Below are 23,054 nucleotides of genomic sequence, written 5' to 3'. Positions count from 1 at the left end.
ACGAGAGAATAGCTTCAGGATGAAGAGATTGGTATGCTCTAAGTAGCCCACTCAAAACTAAGGCTTTGTCAATCACCACAAAGATGAAGATATATAACACCATATTTTCCTGAGTAGTACTGTATGGTTCAGAAAGTTGGATGCTTACCAAGAAAGAAAGAGAAAAACTGAATGTTTTCGAAAGAAAAGTGATGAGAAAAATCTGGGGATCTAGGTTGCACAATGACAACTGGAGAGTTTGAAAGAACACTGAAACTTATCAGTTAATGAAGCAAGTAGGAGAATGCAATGGGCTGGGCAGAATTCCTAAGAAGGCATTTGAGGGCACTCTCCAAGTACTAAGACCACTGATTGACATAACACATGGCGAAAAGATGACATAAAGAAGGATATCACAGCATTACGAATCACTGCAGGGTGGAGAAAGACAGCAAGAGATAGAAGAAGATGGAGCCACTACAGGATCTGTGATTGCTGAAAAGAAGACGAACCCCACTGGGTTGGTTAACTGGACCATATGTCAGGGTTAACTGGACCTCTCAGTTACCTAGATTAATTACAGGTCCTTAAATAGAAAAATTGATTGAAACAAAATTAGTAATAATGCTAAACACACAATTATGTTTATGTTAATGAAAAATCATGGTAATAACAAAATCAGTGTACAGTGAACTTAGTGACATCAATTTGGAACCAAATCATGTTTTCAGTGTGAGCCCTTGTGCCACATATCGGTTGGGTACTTTGGCAATTATTTCATTTGAAGTAACAAATGCATGATCTGCTTCTGCAGCTTCAAAGTTTGTAGTAGAAACAACTCTCTTATGAAATTTTACTTCACAGCCATCATCATACATTTTAATGACTTGAGCCACATAATTGTAACTACTCATGGCAGTTTTCCCTTGTACTTTAACTACAATAAAGTCCCCTTTCTTCACTGTTTCAGCATTTACATCACTACTTGACAGGTCAGCATCAGAGGCACCAATGTACTTGATACGATCAGAGGCATGAGAGTTGTTGCTGCTCTCTCCAAATATTTGGTGTTTGACTGAAGGTTTTACTTTGTTTATTTTGTGCTTTTTTGGCAGTTACTTTGGTCTTTGTCGCCTCTGCTTGTTATTTAACTGGTGTACTGTTAAAAAAAAGAACAGTTAACTTCCTTTCCTTTCTACCTCTTTTTGTTTCTCTTGCACCAAACTTTGGATATGGCCAAACTTGCGCAGTCTGTGAAATTTCTATCTGCTGATCTTCTGACTGATGCCCAAACTACATCTGTGGGTTTGCTTGCATCTTCTCCCAGTGCTATTTGTTGCTGAATTGGCTCTGATCTGTCTGTTACACAAGATGACAAAAAATCTTGGTAAGTAAATAAGTTTGAATTGAGTGGGAAAGAAAGGTTAACAAAACACTGCCATTGTCTTTAGCATAGTTCAAGGAAGCAATACGACAGTGTGATTCGTGGTTGTCCAAAATTATTAATTTTGGTTCACTCTTTGCTGGACACTCATGCTTCACAAACGCCTTAATACAGATAGGAACAGTTCTTCTGTCATCCATACATTTGGATTGGCTTCTCCATCACTTCCAGGTGGAGCATCTTTGAGTATGCCATCTCGAAAATTTTTCCTAGGGAAAATAAAGAAAGGTGGCACTACTTTTCATATAGCTGATACAATTGCTATTATAGCCACCAGAACACCTCATTCAGCAGCTGTCATTTGACCTACTTGTTTCTTTCCGATTTTTGTCAATATGTTAGAAGACCTGTGAACTTCATTATTGTCCATCTCATCGAGAGTGTAAATATCTTGTGGGTTAATTTTAAAATTTGTCTTTACATCTCATAAATTATCAAAGAACACAGCCGCATTAATTTTATTAAAACTCAAGGACCTATTCAAGACCGTTTGTTCTGGCTTTTGTAAGGTTGGATTATGACGTTTATGAAAATCAAACAGCCAGTCTTCTTCTCCCATTTTCATTTTCTCCAAATCTGGCCGGATTTTCTTTTTATTTGCCAATGGAAACACATAAGCAAGTTGCTTTGCTGATGATTTTGTTAAGCCATAATGTTAGAACATGTTTTAATATAATCTACTAGCTGAAACTCTTCATCCCTTGTAAAAACTTGTAAATGTTAATTTTTGGACGAAAGTTCAATGTTGAGATGTCTTCTGCAGTTTGAATGTCCTGGCACAGCGTTTCAGTGTACTACAGGCAACTCCACTGTGTACTGCAGCTTGATGGTCTGACATCTCTCCATTTGTTATTGACTTCACAGCATTTTCTGCTGTAAGTCTTCTGCAGAATACAACCAATTTTGTGTTGTACATATAAGATTTCTAGGTATCTTCTGGAAGAAAGGCAGTGAAATTGCAAAAAAAAAAAAAAAAAAAAAAAAAAAAAATGGTTTTCATCTCAAACAATTGCAGAGTTTAGAAACGTACCATTCATTTCATGTTCGTATCAATGTGTTTTCTTTAATCATAAATTTTGTGGAGTTAGTTGGATGTGTCCACTTAATCACAAATTTTACTTATCCAGCTAACCCCACCTTCACTTTATCAATAATGTTCAAAATGGTGGGAATATGGCTCCACACACAATTAATATTCATGGAGTATCTTAAAACAATAAACAACAAAGATGTATAATTCTGTACTATTAATAAATAAAACATGAGGAAAATTTGTATCTGGGAAAAATTTCTCTTTCCAGTGAATTTCACTTTCTTTACAGTATCTTCAAATGTTGGTAGCACACAGTAACCATATTAACCCAAGCTCTACAGCCAATCTAAAAAAAAAAAAGATATATGGTGCGAAAAAAGTTATTTTTCCCTCTTGAATTGTTTATCAATTTGATGTCCCAGTTGACCTCGAGGTCTAGTTAACCCTAACTTCCCCTACTTGAGAGGATTATTCCTTTGCATGCAATAATCTTCTCGTGTGAAAGTTAATAATTGCAGCACCATTTCTTTGCAACACATTTAGATTCCACACGAATATAAATTGATTTTGTTTATAAAACAAAATGTAGCCTAGGTAACATATACAGGAGTACTATAAAATCTTGCAAGGTTATTTATTAAAACATGTGAACTTGCTATTATGAAAGAACTATTTACTTTTAATTACTGTTTTCAGTTCCATATGGCCTCACATATAACACGACGCTGCATATCCCTGACTTCATACTGAAGATAAAAACGAGTGAGTGAGTGTTACAGAGGCCTACAGTAGGCCTATTCTTTACCGGTTTGTTCATACACATGTCGATGTACAGTATGCAAAAATCAGATGAAGTTTTCTCTCTTCAGCATTATCAACAAATCGAAATATTCTATGTGCATCCATGGTGCTCCTGTGTGATATCTAGTGTCCTTGCGATGGAAAACGTCATACCAATACCTGAAAGGGGATAAAAACCAATATTCTTGTTTAAGGTAGGTTCACACAGCAGCTAATGTGGTGCCACAGCTTGTGGCTTTCTGTAGTGGCATCGTGATTTACCGTTCGCACAGGACCCCACAAATTATTCTTAGTTGTACAGCTGTCAATATGTCGTCAGTTGACATCATATGAATAGGATATGACTGCTATAGTGTATATTATTGCATCAGAGCTGTGACAAGAGTTAAATACAAGGAATGCGAAACCCAAATGTAGAATGCGAAAATAGATTTCGCACAGGTGTAAATCAGGCGCCACAAACTCATTAATAAAAGAAATAACACTCAGAGACAAAAGCTGTCTGGAATGGCAAACTGACCAATAGCTGGCATATAAATATCATCTACAGACACTCCATTCTCCCTAGACTTTAGAATCTTATTATATTCGCCGATATAGACAATTTTAATAACCAGTTTTTATTTTAACGGCAACCACATTACACTCAGGAACTATTTCCTGCATATAATCCAGAATTTATACAATGCTTTGTCTCACAAATCACGAAGTTCATACAACTCACTTTTTTGCTGACATGTATAAAGTTTATTTATTTATTCATCCAAGAACTCTTTTAAGATTGTGGAATATGTCGTTGGTTTGCACACACACACACACACACACACACACACACACATACACACTGCTGCAGAAAATGAAAATGGTTTGATGTTCTTGTAGTTCCAGAAGATGCAAAAGTATACTTGCCGACAATTGTTTTCATTTTTTCAGTAATAAAATGAAAACACACTAAAATAGAGTGGAGCAGCAGTTACTCCACGATAACTACGGCAGAAAGCTCGTATTTCGAAATACTGCCACCAGGGAACAGTGGTGGAAGTAAAATACGCAACAAAGTGCAGCCAAATAAGTTGAACTTTTTGTGGTATGACGAAAGTCGCGCCTCTTAAATTTAGCCACTAAAAACTGGGAATTAAAACATGCAACTGCAGTAGGCACTTTTGTTGTGTGTGTAAACCCGGCTTTACGGAGCATAGTTGCTAATAACCAGCATAGACGTCTTGATTTTCAGATAATTCAAATATTGCGGTGTCAAAAACCGTTTTGAATGGTCTTCAGCTCGACAGGTCTACCACGTAACAAGATAGAGTAACATGACCAGGAATATCGTTACATGATTCTTATACTTCATTATCGAAACGAGGGAGAATGTAGCTGTCATGGTCAATTTTCTTGAACCTTTTGGAGTAAGGGGAATGAAGCATACGGTGGAAATATCCTAGTATGATTTTCAGTATTACGAACTACTCAGAAACGGTATATGTGTCTCCCACCACTCAATACATCAAAAAAGTGCATCCTCCAGCTTTCAACCGAAGGCCTTCGAAACCAAAGATTTTTCAAACTACCTATATGAATAACATTGTACACCTCTTTGGGATTTTCCTCCGAATCTCTTCCAAAGTGTCTCTTTGACATCTGCCGTCTCGTTTTTCTGCTACATTTCTGCTAGTGTTACATAAATAGTTGTATTTACCGCTTATTCGGTCGGGCAACCGAATTGTAGACGATATGTGCATGGTAGTTAATGTCGTCATTCGTGAACGACAGCCAAGTGTTAAAACTCGATAAGTATTGTATTTTCTCGAAAGGCTCGGCAATATGTTTAAAAGGAGCGTGTGTTTGGCTAGATGTATTTATTTACCTCGTGTATACATGTGTACAAACCCTTCAACAGTTAGTGATAATGAAATGAGGAAATTTAAAGAACTGGCAAACCAATGGTGGGATGCAAATGGTCCTTTGAAACCTCTCCATTCATTCAATTCAGTAAGAGTGCCATTTATTGTGAACGGTTTGATGGCAGTTAACCGCAGTTTGAAAATTGAAAGCAGTCTAATCTTAAAAGATCTGAAGATACTAGATGTAGGCTGCGGTGCTGGTATTTTGTCTGAACAAATAGCACGAATGGGTGCGATGACGACAGCTGTCGATCCTTGCAGTGATATTATAGCGGCAGCGCAATCCCATTTAGAATTAGACGAAAACCTTAAGACTCTTACATACCTGTGCTCTACTATCGAAGAAATCGCAGAGAAAGAGCCAGAGTATTACGATGCTGTTATCGCTTCTGAGGTGACAGAACATGCAACAGACTATAAGGCGTTTGTATCACAATGTTGTAAAGTGCTCAAGCCTGGTGGATCCATTTTCATCACGACAATAAATCGTACTCTTGCGTCTCGAGTATTTGCAGTCTGGGCAGCGGAATATATTTTTGGAATCGTGCCCAAAGGAACACATGAATGGGAGAAATTTATTACACCAACAGAACTTGAAAGGAGTCTGGAAGACAACGGATGTGTTGTAAAAAGTACACAAGGTGCTGTATACAACACCTTAAATAATTCTTGGTATTCTTGTCCAAGTCAAAGCATTAATTACTTTATTCATGCTGTAAAACAAAGATCATGGTAAATAAAGAGTATTTGTATTAGATTAACTGTTAATTATTATCTGTGCAATTGCAACAACTATGGGAATTGGCCTGTTTAAGTTTTGGGCGATGTGAAATAACTACAAATTACTTAGTTCTAAAACTGCACTATGGAGAGAGATGAGTTGTTTGATTGGTTTTATAAATCTCAATCAACACTTATTTAGTATATTTGTCTCACGACAGATTTCAACTGGAGACACTCCATCTTGTCCTGATATGAGCACCTTCCGTCATCTGTTTGAATGTTATCCATTTTTCCAATTGTGTCCTTCATCTCCCTCTGACTCTTTCCCATATTCTCTCTATTGTTGCAGACAATTCTCAAATGAGATTGTCTGCTCTTTCTAATCACGTCCACTGATCTTCCCTCACCCATATTTCCTTCATTAGTTTTTTATTCTTAAGTCTTTCAGTCTGTTTCACTTTAAACCACATTTCAAAACTTTCTAAATATCTATCTTTGTAACTATCTATGATTCACTGCTGTATAGCAATAAACTCCAGACAAATTTTGCATATCTTTTTCTTATCTCTATTGGAATTCTGGATGTAAGTAACTGCTTCACCTTTCCTAATGCTCTCTTGCTCATAGATGCACCTCTTCTTAAGTCTTCTGTACAGCTTATCCTGCTCATTTCTTTTGTACAGATTCCTTTCTACATTATTAGACTTACCAGTTTTAGAAAGGCTTTTGTTTGGTATATCTTTTTTCTGTCTAAGAAAATGTTGGCTTTCTCTTTTGCTTAATCCCATCATTTCTGTCATTTGTATACTTATCTTCATTTCACAGTCCTCACGCCCTTCTTGCAGTACTCTTTGTTATCTGCTGTAGCTCTGCCAACATGACTTGATCTGAATATTTTATAGTCTTTAACCTTTGTCCTCTTGAGTCCTTACCTATCAGTTCTTGACATATGTTGAACAGCTGTGATGACAGTGAGCAGCCTTGCCTTACACCCTTTCCAATGCATCTCTCTTTCATGTCCTCATACTCTACTCTGTCACTTTTTGGTTTGTGTACATCTCTTTTTATTAATCTTCTATCTTTCTGCTCTACTCCAACATTTTTAAATTCTCAGCAGTATACTCCAGCTGTGTCAAATGCCTTCTTCCAGTTGATAAAACAAATAAACACCATGTTCATTCTACTTACTATTCATTCTTCTATCACACTCTGAGAGTCTCTGGCATCTCTCGTTCCTTTATGCTTTTTGCATCCAAACTGGTCTCTCCCCCCCCCCCCCCCCAGCCTTTTCCTCACATTTATTTTCAGTTCGCCTTAGTATAACTTGTGTTTCAGCCTTTGTAACATGACTGATAAAACTAATTGTTCTTTGGTGTTATAGCATTCTTTTGGGTTTCAGTTTCTGTGCAAAGGTGTTACACAATGGTCTGAAGTCAATCTTGAGGCCAAATTCTTGTCATAAATTGTATTAATTCTATGTCTTTTCATTTATTTGAAATATTGTACACAACGATTTTGAATAAACTACTCACAACTTCTTTGTTGTACAATGTAGAGATGTGTTGTAGGCATTCTTGAACAATAGAATGGTAGGCTATGTGATCCGTTGGCAAAGTGAGTAAAGGTCCAATCAGAGTTCCTCATTTGTGTTTTTAACTTAAACTCACAACGAGTAATAATGCATTTCAAGCAGAAATTGATATAGAGAAAACGCCTTTATGCAGCTGAATGGTTATGCATTGCAAAAATGAAGGGTATCAGTTTTTGTGAATCTGGAATAATGTAACAGTTATAATTAGGCAGTATCTTATATTATAATATACAGTTTTTAAAGAGTTTAATATTTCCCAATTTCTAATCTGACTTTAGGTATATTATGCGAGCTCTAAACCCTGAACTTTAAAAACTAATGGAATCAGAGTAAGGTACTAATTAAAAATACTGTGGAATAGCTTGGAAGACTTACCACTAATATGCAGTAGCTTCCTGCAAAACTTGAGGTGTTGGTGTTATGAATTATCACTTGTCAGATGGTGCATTATCATACACTAGTTGAAACTACAGTTCTGTCATAAACAGGTGAAGCCCATAATTTCATGGTTGTGACTATGATTATACCGTATTTTACAGCAGAGTAACACAATTTCCTGTGATTGACGTCAGCTCGATGCGTAGAAGATCAAAATATTCTTTAGCAAGACATAAGAAGATATGCAGTACACAAAAGAATAAACTGACAATGGCTTCCTCTCTGACTAACATATTTCTCATTTTCTTTTAAAGTGTGTGTAGATATGATGGCTTCAAACCAGTATGCATGTGTACTGTTCGATCACATTATTTCAAATATTCTTCATCTTTCACTCATTCTGAAAATGTGAATTTATTTGGTTGCATTTTTGATGAAACTGGAATGTTATGTCCAGCATATTTAATAATGCAGTTTATTGCTAATACTATTCCCCACCTGTCTAAGGACTGAAAAACAACCATTTGCCTAACACTGTGTAGGTTTCCTTCCACACAGCAGTCACCAGGTGGTGCAGTCTTGTAATGTGATACTGATAGTAATATTGGATTAAAGTGTGACATTGGAACCACCATGAAATCTTGGTTGTGGTGACAGAGTGATCTGTTGTGCAGCCCGAAGTCTAGGTTAGGTGGGAAGGTGACACGGTGATTGTGAGTTGACAAGGCCATAGAAGATGAAATCAGTAAATCTGGTTGCAATAAAAAGTTGACTAGTAGTGAAGCCTAGTTTACTTCTGCCCTTATTGAAAAATGCAAGGGTGGGGGTGTCCAATATTTAACTTTTACGTAACATTATTATGAAAAGTATAGTTGCTACTCACTCTATAGTTGAGATGCTGAGTTGCAGATAGGCGCAACAAAAAGTGTGTCAGAAAGGGAGCTTTGGGCCCACAAGGCCTGCATTGAAAATAGACAACACACACACACACACACACACACACACACACACACACACACACACACACAAAACTCATGCACACATGACCATAGTGTTAGGGCCACACACACACACACACACACACACACACACACACACACACACACAAAACTCATGCACACATGACCATAGTGTTAGGGCCAGACTTTGAGCAGCAGCACTTGATGGGAGAAGCAACTAGGTGGGGGAGGTTGAGGAGGCTGGAGCGGGGAGTGGAAGGGGTAGTGGGGTAGTGGTGGGGCTCAGTGAAGTGCTGCTTGTGGGAGTGTACAGGGATGAAGTGGAGAGAGGATAGGGCAACTAGGTGCAGTCAGGAGATTAAACAGAGGGTGGGTGGTGGGAGGATGGTAGTGGAAAAGGAGTGAAATAAAAAGACTGTGGGTGCATTGGTGGAATAGAGGACTGTGTAGGGCTGGAATGGGAACAGCGAAGCAGCTGGACGTGAAATGACATTGACTAACGAAGGAGGGTTACGGGAACTTACGATATATTGCAGGGAGAGTTCCTACCTGCCCTTTTTAGGAGAGTTGGTGTTGGTGGGCAGGATCCAGCTGGCACAGGCTGTGAAGCAGTCATTGGAATGAAGAACATTGTGTTGGGCAGTGTTTCTTAACCACAGTTTGTCGGTGGCCATTCTTGCTGACAGACAGCTTGTTGGTTGTCATGCCTGTGTAGAATGCTGCACAGTGGTTGAAGCTTAGCTTGTAGATCACATGACTGATTTCACAGGTGGCCCTGCCTTTGATGGGATAGGTGGTGGTTGTGACCAGACTGGAGTGGGTTGTGGTGGGAGGATGCATGGAACAAGTCTTGCATCTAGGTCTATTACAGGGATATGAGGCAAGATGTTGTAAGTTGGGATTTTGTAGGGATGGATGAGGATATTGTATAGGTTTGGTGGGCAGTGGAATACCACTGTGGGAGGGGTGGAAAGGAGGATAGTGGGTAACGACATTCCTCATGTCAGGGCACAATGAGAGGTAGTCGAAACCTTGGCGGAGAATGTGATTCAGTTGCTCCAGTCCTCAGTGGTACCAAGTCACAAGGGGAATGCTTCTCTGTGGCTGGATGGTGGGACTTTGGGAGGTGGAGGATGACTGGGGAGATAAGGTACAGGAGATCTGTCCTAGGGCAGTATTCACCATCTGCATGATCGACTGGATGCCAGAGTCAGCACCTGCGTTGCCGCCCATGGAGACTACAGCACGTACCAATATGGTTGTTTTAGCGTAGTTCGAGAAATGTTACCTCAGAACTGCTTGTGCTATTGATCTGTAAATGTAACAATTTCAGGTATGCCACATGCACTGTTGCAACAATAAATGTTAAGTGAATTGGAAACCTCTAAAAGGGCATACCAGTTTTTACCTGGCAGTGTATATACAGAGTATTTGTTAATTAATATTTCCTTTTGAAATTTGCACTCCCAACCGTGTACGGAACCACATCTCCCATGCCTTATACCTCCAGTCAGCACCACCTCCCAAAGACCCACCATCCGGCCACATAGGAGCATTCCTCCATGCGATGCAGTACCACCCAGGACAGGAGCAACGGAATCACATTTTCTGCCAAGGTTTCGACTATGTCACATAATGCCCTGAAATAAGGAATGCCCTACCCACTATCCTATTCATCCCTCACACAGTGGTACTCAGCTGCCCACCAAACCTGCACAGTATCCTCATCCATCCCTACAAAACCCCTGTTCCCGACCCATTGCCTCATCCTTGTAATAGACGTAGATGCCTGTCTCATAGTTTGAACCTGTGTCTGTTCATCCTGTAGCCGGCCGGTGTGGCCGTGCGGTTCTAGGCGCTTCAGTTTGGAACCGCGTGACCGCTACGGTCGCAGGTTCGAATCCTGCCTCAGGCATGGATGTGTGTGATGTCCTTAGGTTAGTTAGGTTTAAGTAGTTCTAAGTTCTAGGGGACTGATGACCACAGATGTTAAGTCCCATAGTGCTCAGAGCCATTTTGTTCATCCTGATTTAGATTTTCCATGCTTTCCCTAAATCGCTTCAAGCAAATGCTGTGATTGTTCCTTTGAAAGGGCACGGCCGACTTCCTTCCTTAATCCGAAGAGACCGATGACCTTGCTGTTTCGTCTCTTCTACCAAATCACTCAACCCTGTCTCATACATACTCCCACCACCACCACCACCACCACCCCACCACCACCATTACCTTCTCCAGTCTGGTCACAAGCATCACCTATCCCATCAAAGGCAGGACATCTACAAGCTAAGCTGGAACCACTGTGCCGCATTCTACGTGGGTACTACAACTGAGGAGCTGTCTGTTCACATGAATGGTCGCAGACAAACAGGCCAAGAAACGGCTGGACCACCTCTTTGCAGAGCATGCCACCCAACACTACATTCTTCATTTCAATGACTGCCTCACAGCCTGTGCCATTTGTATAACCCCCACCAATGCCAGCTTTTCTGGCTTGCACAGGTGGGAACTAACTCTGCAATTATCCTACGTTCCCTATAACCGTCCTGGCTTCAATCTTCATTAGTCATTTTCGTTAACCATACAGAGCCTCCCTATTCACATTCCAGCACTACACAGCCCTCTATTCCACGCATTCTCTTTACCTCTCTCCTGTTCTGCCACCCCCCACCTCCCTCTTGCCTTCCATCTAAGCTCCTGACTGCACCTAGCTGCCCTACCCTTTCTCCACCTTATCCCTGTATGCTCCCACAAGCAGCAGTTTACTGTCCCTAACCACTACCCTGCTATCCCTCTCCCTCCCTGCCACAGCCTCCTCCACCCCCACCACCTGGTTGCTTCTCCCATCATGCGCTGCTGCTCACAGTCTGGCCCCAACAGCTAGAGATGGGAGGACAATTAAAGGTTATGAATGTCACTGATCCTTTCATCTCGTTTTTCAAACCAACAACCCAGTTCATTGAATCAATACTAGAAAGGAGGATACTTATCAAAAAGATATAAAGTTGTCCGTTATTCAGTAACACACATTTTCAATAACTTATCAGAGCCATAAAAAGTTTAACTACTTATAAAGCTCAGATTAAGAACAGCCCAAAGGATTTACTGGTGGCCAACTACTTCTCCTCAATTGATGAATTTTGTAACAGAACAGATTGATGTGTATGTAATAATATGAAATAATGTCAGTGTTACGCACAATGTGACTTCTGTACAAATATAGTACAGTCATACAGTCATTGTAATTAAATATTGTAAAATGATTATTCTGTTTGATGATGTATGGCTACAGTAGCCCAAGGAGTATCACAGAATTATATATGCACCTCAGTGTATTGAACATTAACATGTTTTATGACAAGTTTATATTACCTTTCAAATTAAAATAGATTTAAGGTTTTCCTTAACATTCATGAGCACAATTTCACTGGGCTTTGTGGAAGAAGCATTAGCGTATCTGTCTTTCTTTGTAAGTATTAACTGTGTATTTTTGTTTCCTGTCATAGGCCCTATTGTAGGCATACTTTCTAGGGGATTCATTCATTCAGGGATAATCTTAAATTATACAGGATTTGTCTTAATAGCACAATGAAAATAAATAGCTCAGAAATACACATCATACAGAATATAGTAGGCTGCATTAAGAGGATAGGATGGTCTTGATGAAGGAATCATATCGGCATTTGCTCGAAGTGACTTAGGAAAACTTAAATCAGGATGACCAGACACAGCAAGCTCCATCATTGCAAGTATAAGTCCAGCATCTTAACAACTGCTCTGCCTCATTCAATTGGTCCCCATTGTATAATTTTCTTTGATACAAAAACAGTTTTACTTTTCATTACTGCACACATCAAGGACCTCCGAAAACACAAACTTGCAGCTGTTCCCCTTGCACTGACTCCAATCAATTCATAAAACTGACTCATCATGCCCCCCACCCCCCAACTCCCCTCTTCCTTTCCAGCACACTGAAAAACCAAGTGTGCATCCCCCCATGATGAGTAAGATGTTGAACTGAGGAGAATGGCAAGACATTACTATCATGCACTATAGCTCTTGATACATGATTTTCTTGCAAAGGCATCCAGTATTGTGATGTGACAGGGTGATGATGTTATCCCATTTCATTATTAACCACTGCTCTGAATCCTGTAAGTGATCTCTGATTGTGTAGTATGCATTACTTATAAAGAGCATTATATCTGCATTTTTAAACAGGTATATTTTAGTAACCATTTTCACCTCCTTTGGCAATTTATTATACAATTTTATTCCCCCTAGAAAATGTTTTGAGTTTTTGTTGTTCCAAAATCATATAAAAACTGCTAATGAAATACTAGGTATTGTTTTCCCAGGTATGCATAACAGCTGGTAGATGTGCTCACTTCATACAGAAATGATACCTACCACAAGACTTTGTCTGTTACAAACAGATGATAGAATCTGAAGAGCAAAACATGCAGATGGCAATTTTTTTGTGAGCAACTTCGTGTGTTCATTCCATGTCAACTGACAACCAATATTCATCCTTAAATACCTTTTGCTTGTTGCACTTGTTGTAAATTAACACGTTAGCTTAATGTGACAGAATTGCATGTCCTCTTGATACTGAAACACATACCGTCTGTTTTCTTTATGTTCAATGTAAAAACTGTGAGTGGTATCAAATTTAGTGTTCAATCACTTGTGAATGAGATAAGAACTGAAATTGATGGTAGCAAAGCAAAAACTGAAATGCTTGGCTGTTTTCAAATGTTCCTTTACAAAGGAAAACCCAGGAGAATTACCATAATTTAATACTTGGATCACTGAAAGGATGAGTGAAATAAGTACTAGTGTCAGTGGTGTTGAGAAAAAACTCCAATCATAAGAACTGAACAAAGGTCCAGGGCCTGATGGAATCCCTATTGGATTCTATACTGAATTTCTGGCAGAGTTAATCCTTCTACTAATTATAATCTATCGTAGATCCCTCGGACAAAGCACAGAGCTCAGTAGTTGGAAGAAAGCACAGGTCACACTAATTTACAAGAAGGGTAATAGAATTGATTTACAAAACTACTGTCCAATATTCGTGACATTGATTTGTTGTAGAATCTTGTATATATTCTGAGCCCAAACATCATGAGATGTCTCAAGCAGTATGATCTCCTCCGAAAAGCATTTGACTCAGTATCACATCTACACTTATTGTCAAAAGTATGATTATGGGGGGGCATCAAGTGAAATTTGTGACTGAATTAAGGTTTTTTGGTAGGGAGGATGCAGCATGCTATCTTGGATGAAGAGTCATTGTCAGCTGAAGTAGCAGCTTCTGGTGTGCCCTAGGGAAGTGTTTGGGGATCCTTGCAGTCCGTGTCATATATTAATGACATTGCAGACAATATTAATAATAACTTCAGATTAACAGAATCTTCCGTCGGTTCTTGGTAGAACAACATTATAATAATAAATGAAAAGCACCAGTTTGCTTTTGTTCTACAATATTATTTTTATTGCTGAGTACTCAGTAAATGCCTGAAGATGGCCTTGTAAGCCGAAAACCGGTTAGCAATAAAAATAATATTGTAGAACAAAAGCAAACTGGTGCTTTTCATTTATTATAATAACTTCAAACTTTTTCCAGATGAAGTAGTTATCTATAGTAAAATACTGTCCAAAAGGAGCTGCATAAATAAGCACTCGGATCTTGATAAGATTTGAAAGTGCTGCAATGATTGGCAACTTGCTTTAACTGTTAAGGAATGTAAAATTGTGCTCTTTACAAAACAAAACAAAAAATGTAGTATACTATGACTGTAATATCAGTGAATCACTGTTGGAATCAGCAAACTCATACAAATACATGAGTGTAATACTATGTAGGGATATGAAATAGAATGATCACATGGGCTCAGCCATGGGTAAAACAGGTGGTAGACTTCGGTTTATTGGTAGAATACTTGGGAAGATTGCTTATAAATCACTTGTGTGTCCCATTCTGGAATACTGCACAAGTGTGTGGCACCCACAGCAGATAGGAGTAACAGTAGTTTCTGTTAAGTTGAGCTGCACTTTGAAAATGTGTATGGCGCAAGCATAGACTCCAAACTTAAACACATATATCAAGAGGGTGTAGTAAAACACTCACCAATTGGCAGTCCCAGTTTCTTTCAAAATTCCTCAAAAGCTGGATACTCTGATACTGCTGGCGAATTGCTGTGTTGTGTGTCTTACTAAAATGTCTGTGTGTGAAGAAACTTAAACAGGTAAGATTATGCTCTTGATTGGTCATTCAGAGGATTAGACATTATTATGAAGAGCATCAATGCAACTACAATTTATTTTCTTTAAGTAGGCATGCAATTTATTACCAAGAAAAATATTGGATATTAACTTGTCTTTATAAAATCAGTTGGCCTCATTGCAAAGTTTTTTACTGTAAATGTAATGTTATCAGACTACTACAACAAACATTGCAGCACACAAGTAATGTTCTTAGTTTGTGTGCCAGAACTGTTATGATGAAGAGTAGTGTGACCTACTACATAGAATACCACATGTTACATTTTTTTTTATTATTTTACTTTGTTTTATTTATGAATTTGGCCAGCTATGGATCGCATACAACTTAAGATTTATGGTGTTTCTTTTTTCCCAGTACTTCTTCATTTTCTCACCAACTGCTCGTCTCTGCTCATCTGTCCGCACTCTCTTGGGTCGAAGTTTTGGCTTATCATCTTCATAGTTTGCGTTTTCTATAAATAGCCTAAAGTGATTCCTGTCACATATTATTTGTTCTGTAACACCTATTTTGTTGGCGTCTTTCTTTACTGCTTCTATCCATCCTACAGTTTTTTTTCAGCTTACTAACCCAATTAAAATTTTTTTTTGTAATCCGTATTTCTTCCATTCTTTTTAAATGTCCATAAAATTTTAGCTGTCTCTTCCTCTTTGTATCTGTGATCTTTTCTGTTTTTTTTTTTTTGTATAGGTCTTCATTTCTCCTCTTAATCCACCTATTTTCCTTGTTTTTCTCAGGACCTAGAATTTTTCTTAGTATTTTTATCTCTGTTTTTTTCTAGTTCTCTTAATTCATCTTTCTTATTCAATGTTAGGCACTCTGATCCATATGTTGCTTGTGTCCTAATAACTGAATTATAATGTTTAATTTTCACTTGTTTGGATATTGATTTCTTATTGTAGTAGTTTTGTGTTAATTTAGATGCAAATTCTAAATTTTTATTCTTTCTTTATTTGTTGTGTTATCCAGTCCATTGACTTGGATCCATTCCCCCAGGTATCTGTATTATGTTTGTGTTTTGTATACTTGGTTTTTTCATAGGATATTTTTAGCCCAGTCTTTTCAGCAATCTCATGTAACAGATCAAGCATAACTGTTGCATCTGTTTGGTTTTCAGTGATCAATGCCATATCATCCACAAATGCTAAACATTTCACTTCAGATTTGTTCTTTCCTTGGCCCACGCTTATACCCTTTGTGCCTCTGTTTTTTGATGTGATTTCCCATATTTTTACTATTTTATCTAAAACCAAGTTAAAGAGAATTGGGGACAGTTTTTCTCCTTGTTGAACTCCTGTTTTGATTTTGAATGGTTCAGAAATTTGCCTTGAAACTTAATTCTTGATGTTGTATTGTGAGCGTTTGTTCAACAAGTCTTCTGTTACATATTAATAAAAACAGTCAGTTTTTGAAAATGTAATGTAATTTTATAGATAAAACATCTGCTCACTAAGCAGCAGGAGAAAACACACACATTTTAAAGTTTGCAAGCTTTATGAGCCAGTGTCTCCTTCTTCTGGCAGAAAGGGAAGGAAGAGGGCTGAAGGAAAATGACTGTAGAGGTTTAGGAAAAGGGATAGAGTTCAGAAAGTCACCCAAAGTCAGAGGAGACTTACTGGACAGGATGAGAAAGAAAGACTGATTATTGTTGGGGCCTGCACCAGACAAGATTTGAAAATGTAAAAGCTTAAAGGTGAAATATAGGGTATGAGTTAATAAAAGCGATGTAAATGCACTGTATGTGATAGAGTTGGAAGGGGGGTGTAAAATTGACAGGTCAGAAAATGAAAGATGTAGAAAACTAAAAGGGAGTGAGGAAAGGAAATGGTACTGTAAATAAATTCTGAGACTGGAGAAATTAGTGTAAACTGAGGACAGGTAGGAGGAAAGAACCAACGACATTTAGTGCGGGTTCCCACTTGTGGAGTTCGAGAAACTGGTGTATGGAGGAAGAATGGAGATGGCACGTATGGTGAAACAGGCACCAAGGTCACAACTGCCATGTGGTACGGCATGCTCTGCAATGGGATATTGTGTGTTGCCAGCATTCATCCTAACTGATAACTTGGTGGTAGTCAAGGTGATGTAAAAGGCAGAACAGTGCTTACATAACAGCTGGTATATCATGTGTTTTTACAGGTGCTTTCTCTTTGATAGTATATTTTTGCAAGAGCTGGTATGGTGGTGGCACAGGATGCATAGGGCAAGTTCTACAGTCAGGTCCATCACAGGGCAAGGAGCCATAGGGTGGGAGATTGTTGCAGGATCAGGATTGGATGTAATGGCGTGGGAAATCTGCTTTTTAAATAGGCTGGTGGGGTAATTATGTCCAGTGAAGGCCGAGGTGAGAATGGTGATGTATTGTCATAAAAAGTCTGCATGTGAACAGATATCTTTGCCAAGTATGTTTGCATGGCTATCCTCTGCAGCAAGCATAGAAGTACTTGTTTTGTAAATAAAACCACCTTTTCCTGCTGCCACTTAGTTTATTTATCCCAGATGTGTTTCGCCATTTTCTTATTCTAAGGCATCATCAGTGGGATCTATAATAATACAGTTTTGTTATTTTTAGAGTATTAAACAGTTCACATCATGGTTTTTTATGTAAAAAAAAAAAAAAAAAAAAAGGTGAAGGAGCTCAAAACGCAAAGTTGTGCTTATATGGCAGTAACAAACTGTTAGTGTGACCTCCAGACCAGATGAGAGGAAACACAGATCAGCAAATTGCAAGTAATTGCTTCCTTACATAAAAAATTGTGACATAAACTGATTAATAATCTAAAAATAACAAAACTGTATCATTAAAAATCCCACCGATGATGCCTTAGAACATGAAAAAGGCAAAACTCATGTGGGATAAATAAATTAAGTGGCAACAGGAAAAGGTGGTTTTATTTACAAAACAAGTATATATAGATGTGTTTGCCTTTCATGCCAAGGCTGTATGAGTGGGAATATTTGACATGGAAAGGATGGCAACTGTCAAAATGTAATTGTTGTTGTTTGTTAGTAGGTTTAATGTGAACAGTAGTGTTTAGCTGACCTTCAGTGAGGGTGATATCAATGTCAAGGAAAGTGGTGTGGATTCAGAATAGGACCATATGAAATTAATTGAGAAAATGTATGTAGATATTCCAAGAATTTTAACAGGTCAGCCTCACCATTAGTCTATACGACAAAGACATCATCAATGTATCTAAAGCAAACTAGGTTCTGAAGGCTTATGGATCCCAGAAAAGCCTCCTCCAAACAACCTATGGAAAGTTGGCATAAGAAGGCGCCATCCTAGTTCCCACGGCCATGATCCTGATCTGTCTGTATATCTGTCCCTCAAAGGTAAAGTAGTTATTGGTAAGTATAAAGTTGAGTGAGGAGAGCAGGAAGGATATCATAGGTTTGGAATCAAGTGGGTACCAACTGAGGAAATGTTCAGCAGCAGACAGACAGACCAAGTACGTGGGCAATGTTGGTATAGAAAGAAGTGGCATGATGTGACAAGCAAGATGTGTGGTGGAGGAGAGATGGATACAGGTTTCAGATGATCTAGGAAATTGTTGGTGTCTTGGAGGAAAGCTTTTTACTATTGGTTGCAGGTGTTGATCAACTAAGACAGATATAAATTCGGTGGATGCCTTGAAGCCAGTAACTATGGGATGGCGTGGGTGATTGGGTTTGTGTGTCTTAGGAAGAAGGTAAAAGATGGGTGTTTATGGTTCGGGTGGGGTAAGAAGTTCTGTGGATTGAGGTGGTGGTCCTTTTGAGGGGCGTAACATTTTAAGGAGGGACTGAATGTCAGTTTAAATCACAGGGATGGGACAATACAGATAATTCAGGAGGGGAAAGTGCTTTAGATGAGAGGTTGAGAACGCTGTACAGTTGTGACTGGTTCATGTCATCATGAGTTATCATTGCTCGGAGAGGCAGTGGTGAAGGTTGGGGAGGATGTTAAGAAGGGTGGTCAAGCTCAGTGTGTAGGAAAGGAGTGGTGGTTTATGGTGTGGTTGTTTAGGGAGCTGCAGAGTGACAGAAATGGAAACACAATTGTTGAGGTAGTTTAGGAGAAGAAGGCTTTTGAGGTGAATTTTGACATGTTGTTGCAGTTTGAACTTGGCTTTGTGGATGATACCATCCAGGGAATCAAGAAGGGCGACAGCTGCAAGATTTTGTTGGAGGAGAGAAGTCTGGTTGAATGGAAATTGGTAGATGAGATATTTAGCTCACAGAATAGCTGGGTAAGTGCAAGCTGAGCCAACTTCAAACTGCAACAACTTAGTAAATTTTACCTCAAAAAGCTATCCCATGTCCTCCTAATTCAACAGTGGTGGTTCTCTTCCTGTTCCTCTATAGCTTCCTAAACAGCCAAACCATCAACTGCCACTCCTCTCCTGCAAACAGCACTTGGCCAACCTCCTTAACATCCCTCAGCCTTCACTGCTGCCTCCCAGACCAATGATACCTCATGATGCAAGGATCAGTCAGAACAGTAGTGTTCTCACCTGTAGCACTTTCTCCTCCTCTGTTATCTGTATAATCCAAGAGTTTTACTTTCAGTCCTAAATCTGAATTTAATCACACTGCTTGGGTGAAGGACTGGTCTGAGCTGCCGGAGCTTGACCATCATGTGTGTATGAGGCATGCTTGCTCTTGTGAATAGATGGTATGTGTGTCTCTTTCTTTTTCTGGCGAAGTCTGTGGCTGAAAGTTAATGTGTGTCTTTTAATCATACTTGTCTGCAAAATAATGTAGCAGTCTATCTTTCCCTTATATTGTCAATATTAAGTTTCTGAACATATAAAGCAAATTTCCAGTCCTTTCATCACTCTGAAATTGTATAAAGATCTGATTGAATACGTGTGCAATTTTTAAAATCTGTATTTCATTATAGCTAACTGTATCACCTGCAAAAAGTGTGCCTACTATAAATATTGCCACCCAGGTCATTAACATACAATATGAACAGCAAAGATTGTGCGTGCATTATGTGTCCCCATCTCTCACCACATGAGGATACACCCATTGTATTGAAAATTATTGTTCTGGTGGCCCAGCTGTTATTGTGTGGGGATGCATGATGTTGCATGAATTTCCAGACTTCCAAATCTTTGAACATTTTACAATAACCAACCAACGTTATTGTGATTCTGTACTCCTTCCCTATGTGCGTATTTTCAGTACTGCATTTGGACCTGACTTCACCTTTATGGATGACAGTGTATAACTGCATCAAATCGCACTGGTTGGTTGGTTTAAAAGAGGGGGGAAGGGACCAAACTGCTAGATCATTAGTATTTAGTTCCGAATAAAACAATGCCACAAGGGTGAGAATAAAACAAGCAAGACTGACAACACAAACTGGAGAGAAGGAAAAACCACAAGAACAACAAAAGGGCAACAAACAATTAAGTGGACAAAAGGGGACAAGAAAACCACAGAAATGCAAGTAACAGGTAGAAGAGATTAAAACGACAAAACAGATTACCATGGCTGGCTGACCACAAGAATAAAAAGGAGAAGCCAGCCACTTTGCAACATATTAAAACCTCCACCCTAAAAGCACTAGGGTGGAGGACACAGATGGACAAAGGACATGCCCTAAAACTTGGATCAAATGATAAAACCCACCCTCACAAATAAAACAAAACTGAGTCAGCTGATGAGGCGTTGTCACATAAAATTAGTGGCTGCGAGTCCGGTAACCAAAGATTTCGTCACAGGGCAGTCAAAGTGGGACAGTGCACCAGAATATGGGCCACTGTTCACCAGGCGCTGCATCAACTCTGAGGCAGGTCTGCACAGCGTATGAGGTAGCTGCGGGTCACCCACGTGTAACCAATGCAGAGCCAGTAGAGAACCACAGAGTCCCTGTGAGAGGCCTATATGGAGGACTGCCACGCATTTTTAGTCTCCTTAATGGCACACAGTTTTTTGTGTGTACTGAGACTATGCTATTCCATCTCCCAAAGCCAAAAAACTTGGCGGTGTAAAAACGAACACAGGTCAGTTATTGGAATGCCAATCTCCATAAGCGGTTTCCGTGTAGCGTGTTTGGCCGGTCTGTCAGCAAGTTCATTGCCTGGGATTCCGATGTGTCCTGGGGTCCAGTAAAACACCACTGAACGACCGGACTATTCCAGGGCATAGATGGACTCCTGTATGGTTGCTACCAAAGGATGACGAAGGTAGCACTGTTCGATAGCTTGTAGGCTGCTCAAGGAGTTAGCATACAGAAGATACGACTCCCCAGGGCATGAACGGATGTGCTCAGAAGCACGAGATACAACCACCAGCTCTGCAGTGAAAACACTGCAGTCGTCGGGCAAGGAATGCTGTTCAATATGTCCTCCATGGACATACGCGAAGCCAACATGACCATCAGCCATCGAGCTGTCGGTGTAAACCACTTCATGGCCTGGTACGTGTCAAAAATCGAGAGGAAGTGACAGCAGAGAGCTGCGGGTTGAACTGAGGCCTTTGGGCCATGTGGAAGGTCCAGGCGAAGGCACAGCCTAGGTGTACACTGTGGAGGTATTGGACACGAACTGCAATTGTAAGTCCTGACCTGGGCCGCTGATGCGGGAGATTAACCGCTGTGGGAGGGAAAAGGAGGCTGTAATTCGGATGTGCAGGAGAACTACGAACATGTGCAACGTACCTGGCGAGCAGTTGCGCACGCCTGATCTGCAATGGAGGGACTCAAACCTCCACCAGGATGCAGGTCACCCGTCTCCTCCTGAAAGCTCCTGTCACTGGTCGAACACCACAGTGGTGCACTGGATTGCGTAAATGCAATGCTGAGGGTGCCGCTGAACCATAAACCAGACTCCGATAGGCAAGGCAGAATTGAACAAGGGCTCTGTAGATCTGCAGCAGCGTAGAGCGATCTGCACCCTAGTTGGTGTTGCTCAGACAGTGGAGGGCATTGAGGGCTGTCATCACTTCCACACGAAGCCAAGTCAATCGGGCATCGAAAACCAGTCCTAAAAAAATCGATATGTCTCCACTACAGTGAGGGGAACGTCAGTTAGGTAAAGTTCTGGTTCCCAATGAATGGTATGATGCCGACAGAAGTGTGTAACACACGACTTTGCGGCCAAAAACTGGAAGCTGTGGGCTAGGGCCCTTGACTGCACCTTGTAGATGGTTCCCTGTAGGCGCCGCTCAGAACACCAGTGCTGGTGGAGGAGTACGAAATGCAGAAGTCGTCTTGCATACAGAGAGGTTGAGACGGATGGCTCTACGACTGCTGCTGCTGCTAGACCATTAATGGCCACTAAAAATAGAGATACACTCAATACAGAGCCCTGTGGGACCCCATTCTCCTGGATATGGGGGGAACTATGGGAGGCACCAACTTGGACATGGAAAGTATGAAGCAACAGGAAATTCTGGATAAAAATCGGGAGCGGCACTCGCAGACCCCGCTCGTATGATGTGGCAAGGATACAATGTCGCCAGGTGGTATCATATGCTTTTGTATGGCCGATGTGGCCAACCCAACTGCTGACCCACTATACATTCCAGCAGCTTACAAAGGATGTTGGTGAGGCTGATGGGCCAATAGCTATCCACATCAGGTGGGTTTTTGCCGGGTTTGAGCACTGGTGTGATGGTGCTGTCCCGCCAGTGCGATGGAAAGACGCCATTGTGCCAAATCCAGTTGAAGATCACGAGGAGATGTCACTTGTAGTTAGGTGAGAGATGTTTAATCATCTGACTGTGGACCTGGTCTGGCCCAGGAGATGTGTCAGGGCAATGTGCAAGGGCACTGAGGAGCTCCCACTCTGTAAATGGAGCATTGTAGGGTTCACTGTGGCATGTAGCAAACGAGTCGACTTTCCCTTCCATCCACTGCTTGAGAGTGCGAAAGACTGGGGGTTAATTCTCCGACACAGAGGCGCAAGCATAGTGCTCAGAAAAGTGATCGGCAGTCGCGTTTGCGCCAGTAGATAACACACCATT

At 40.1% G+C, this 23,054-nt stretch overlaps 1 protein-coding gene across 1 annotated transcript; it reads left to right on the top strand.

Moving 5' to 3' along the window:
- The first annotated feature begins 4,891 nt into the window (after positions 1–4,891).
- Positions 4,892–7,438, top strand: LOC126455527 (ubiquinone biosynthesis O-methyltransferase, mitochondrial). The gene has a single exon (XM_050091278.1). It carries the CDS (start codon positions 5,082–5,084, stop codon positions 5,895–5,897), a length of 816 nt encoding a protein of 271 aa, XP_049947235.1. The 5' UTR covers positions 4,892–5,081; the 3' UTR covers positions 5,898–7,438.
- The last annotated feature ends 15,616 nt before the right edge of the window (positions 7,439–23,054 follow it).

Source organism: Schistocerca serialis, chromosome 2, assembly GCF_023864345.2.
Source record: "Schistocerca serialis cubense isolate TAMUIC-IGC-003099 chromosome 2, iqSchSeri2.2, whole genome shotgun sequence".
Lineage (NCBI taxonomy): Eukaryota > Metazoa > Arthropoda > Insecta > Orthoptera > Acrididae > Schistocerca > Schistocerca serialis.
This window is presented reverse-complemented; position numbering and strand designations above follow the sequence as displayed.

Bases quoted from the DNA above. Each gene is read 5' to 3' on its own strand.
- LOC126455527 (XM_050091278.1), top strand. From the start codon at position 5,082: ATGTTTAAAAGGAGCGTGTGTTTGGCTAGATGTATTTATTTACCTCGT.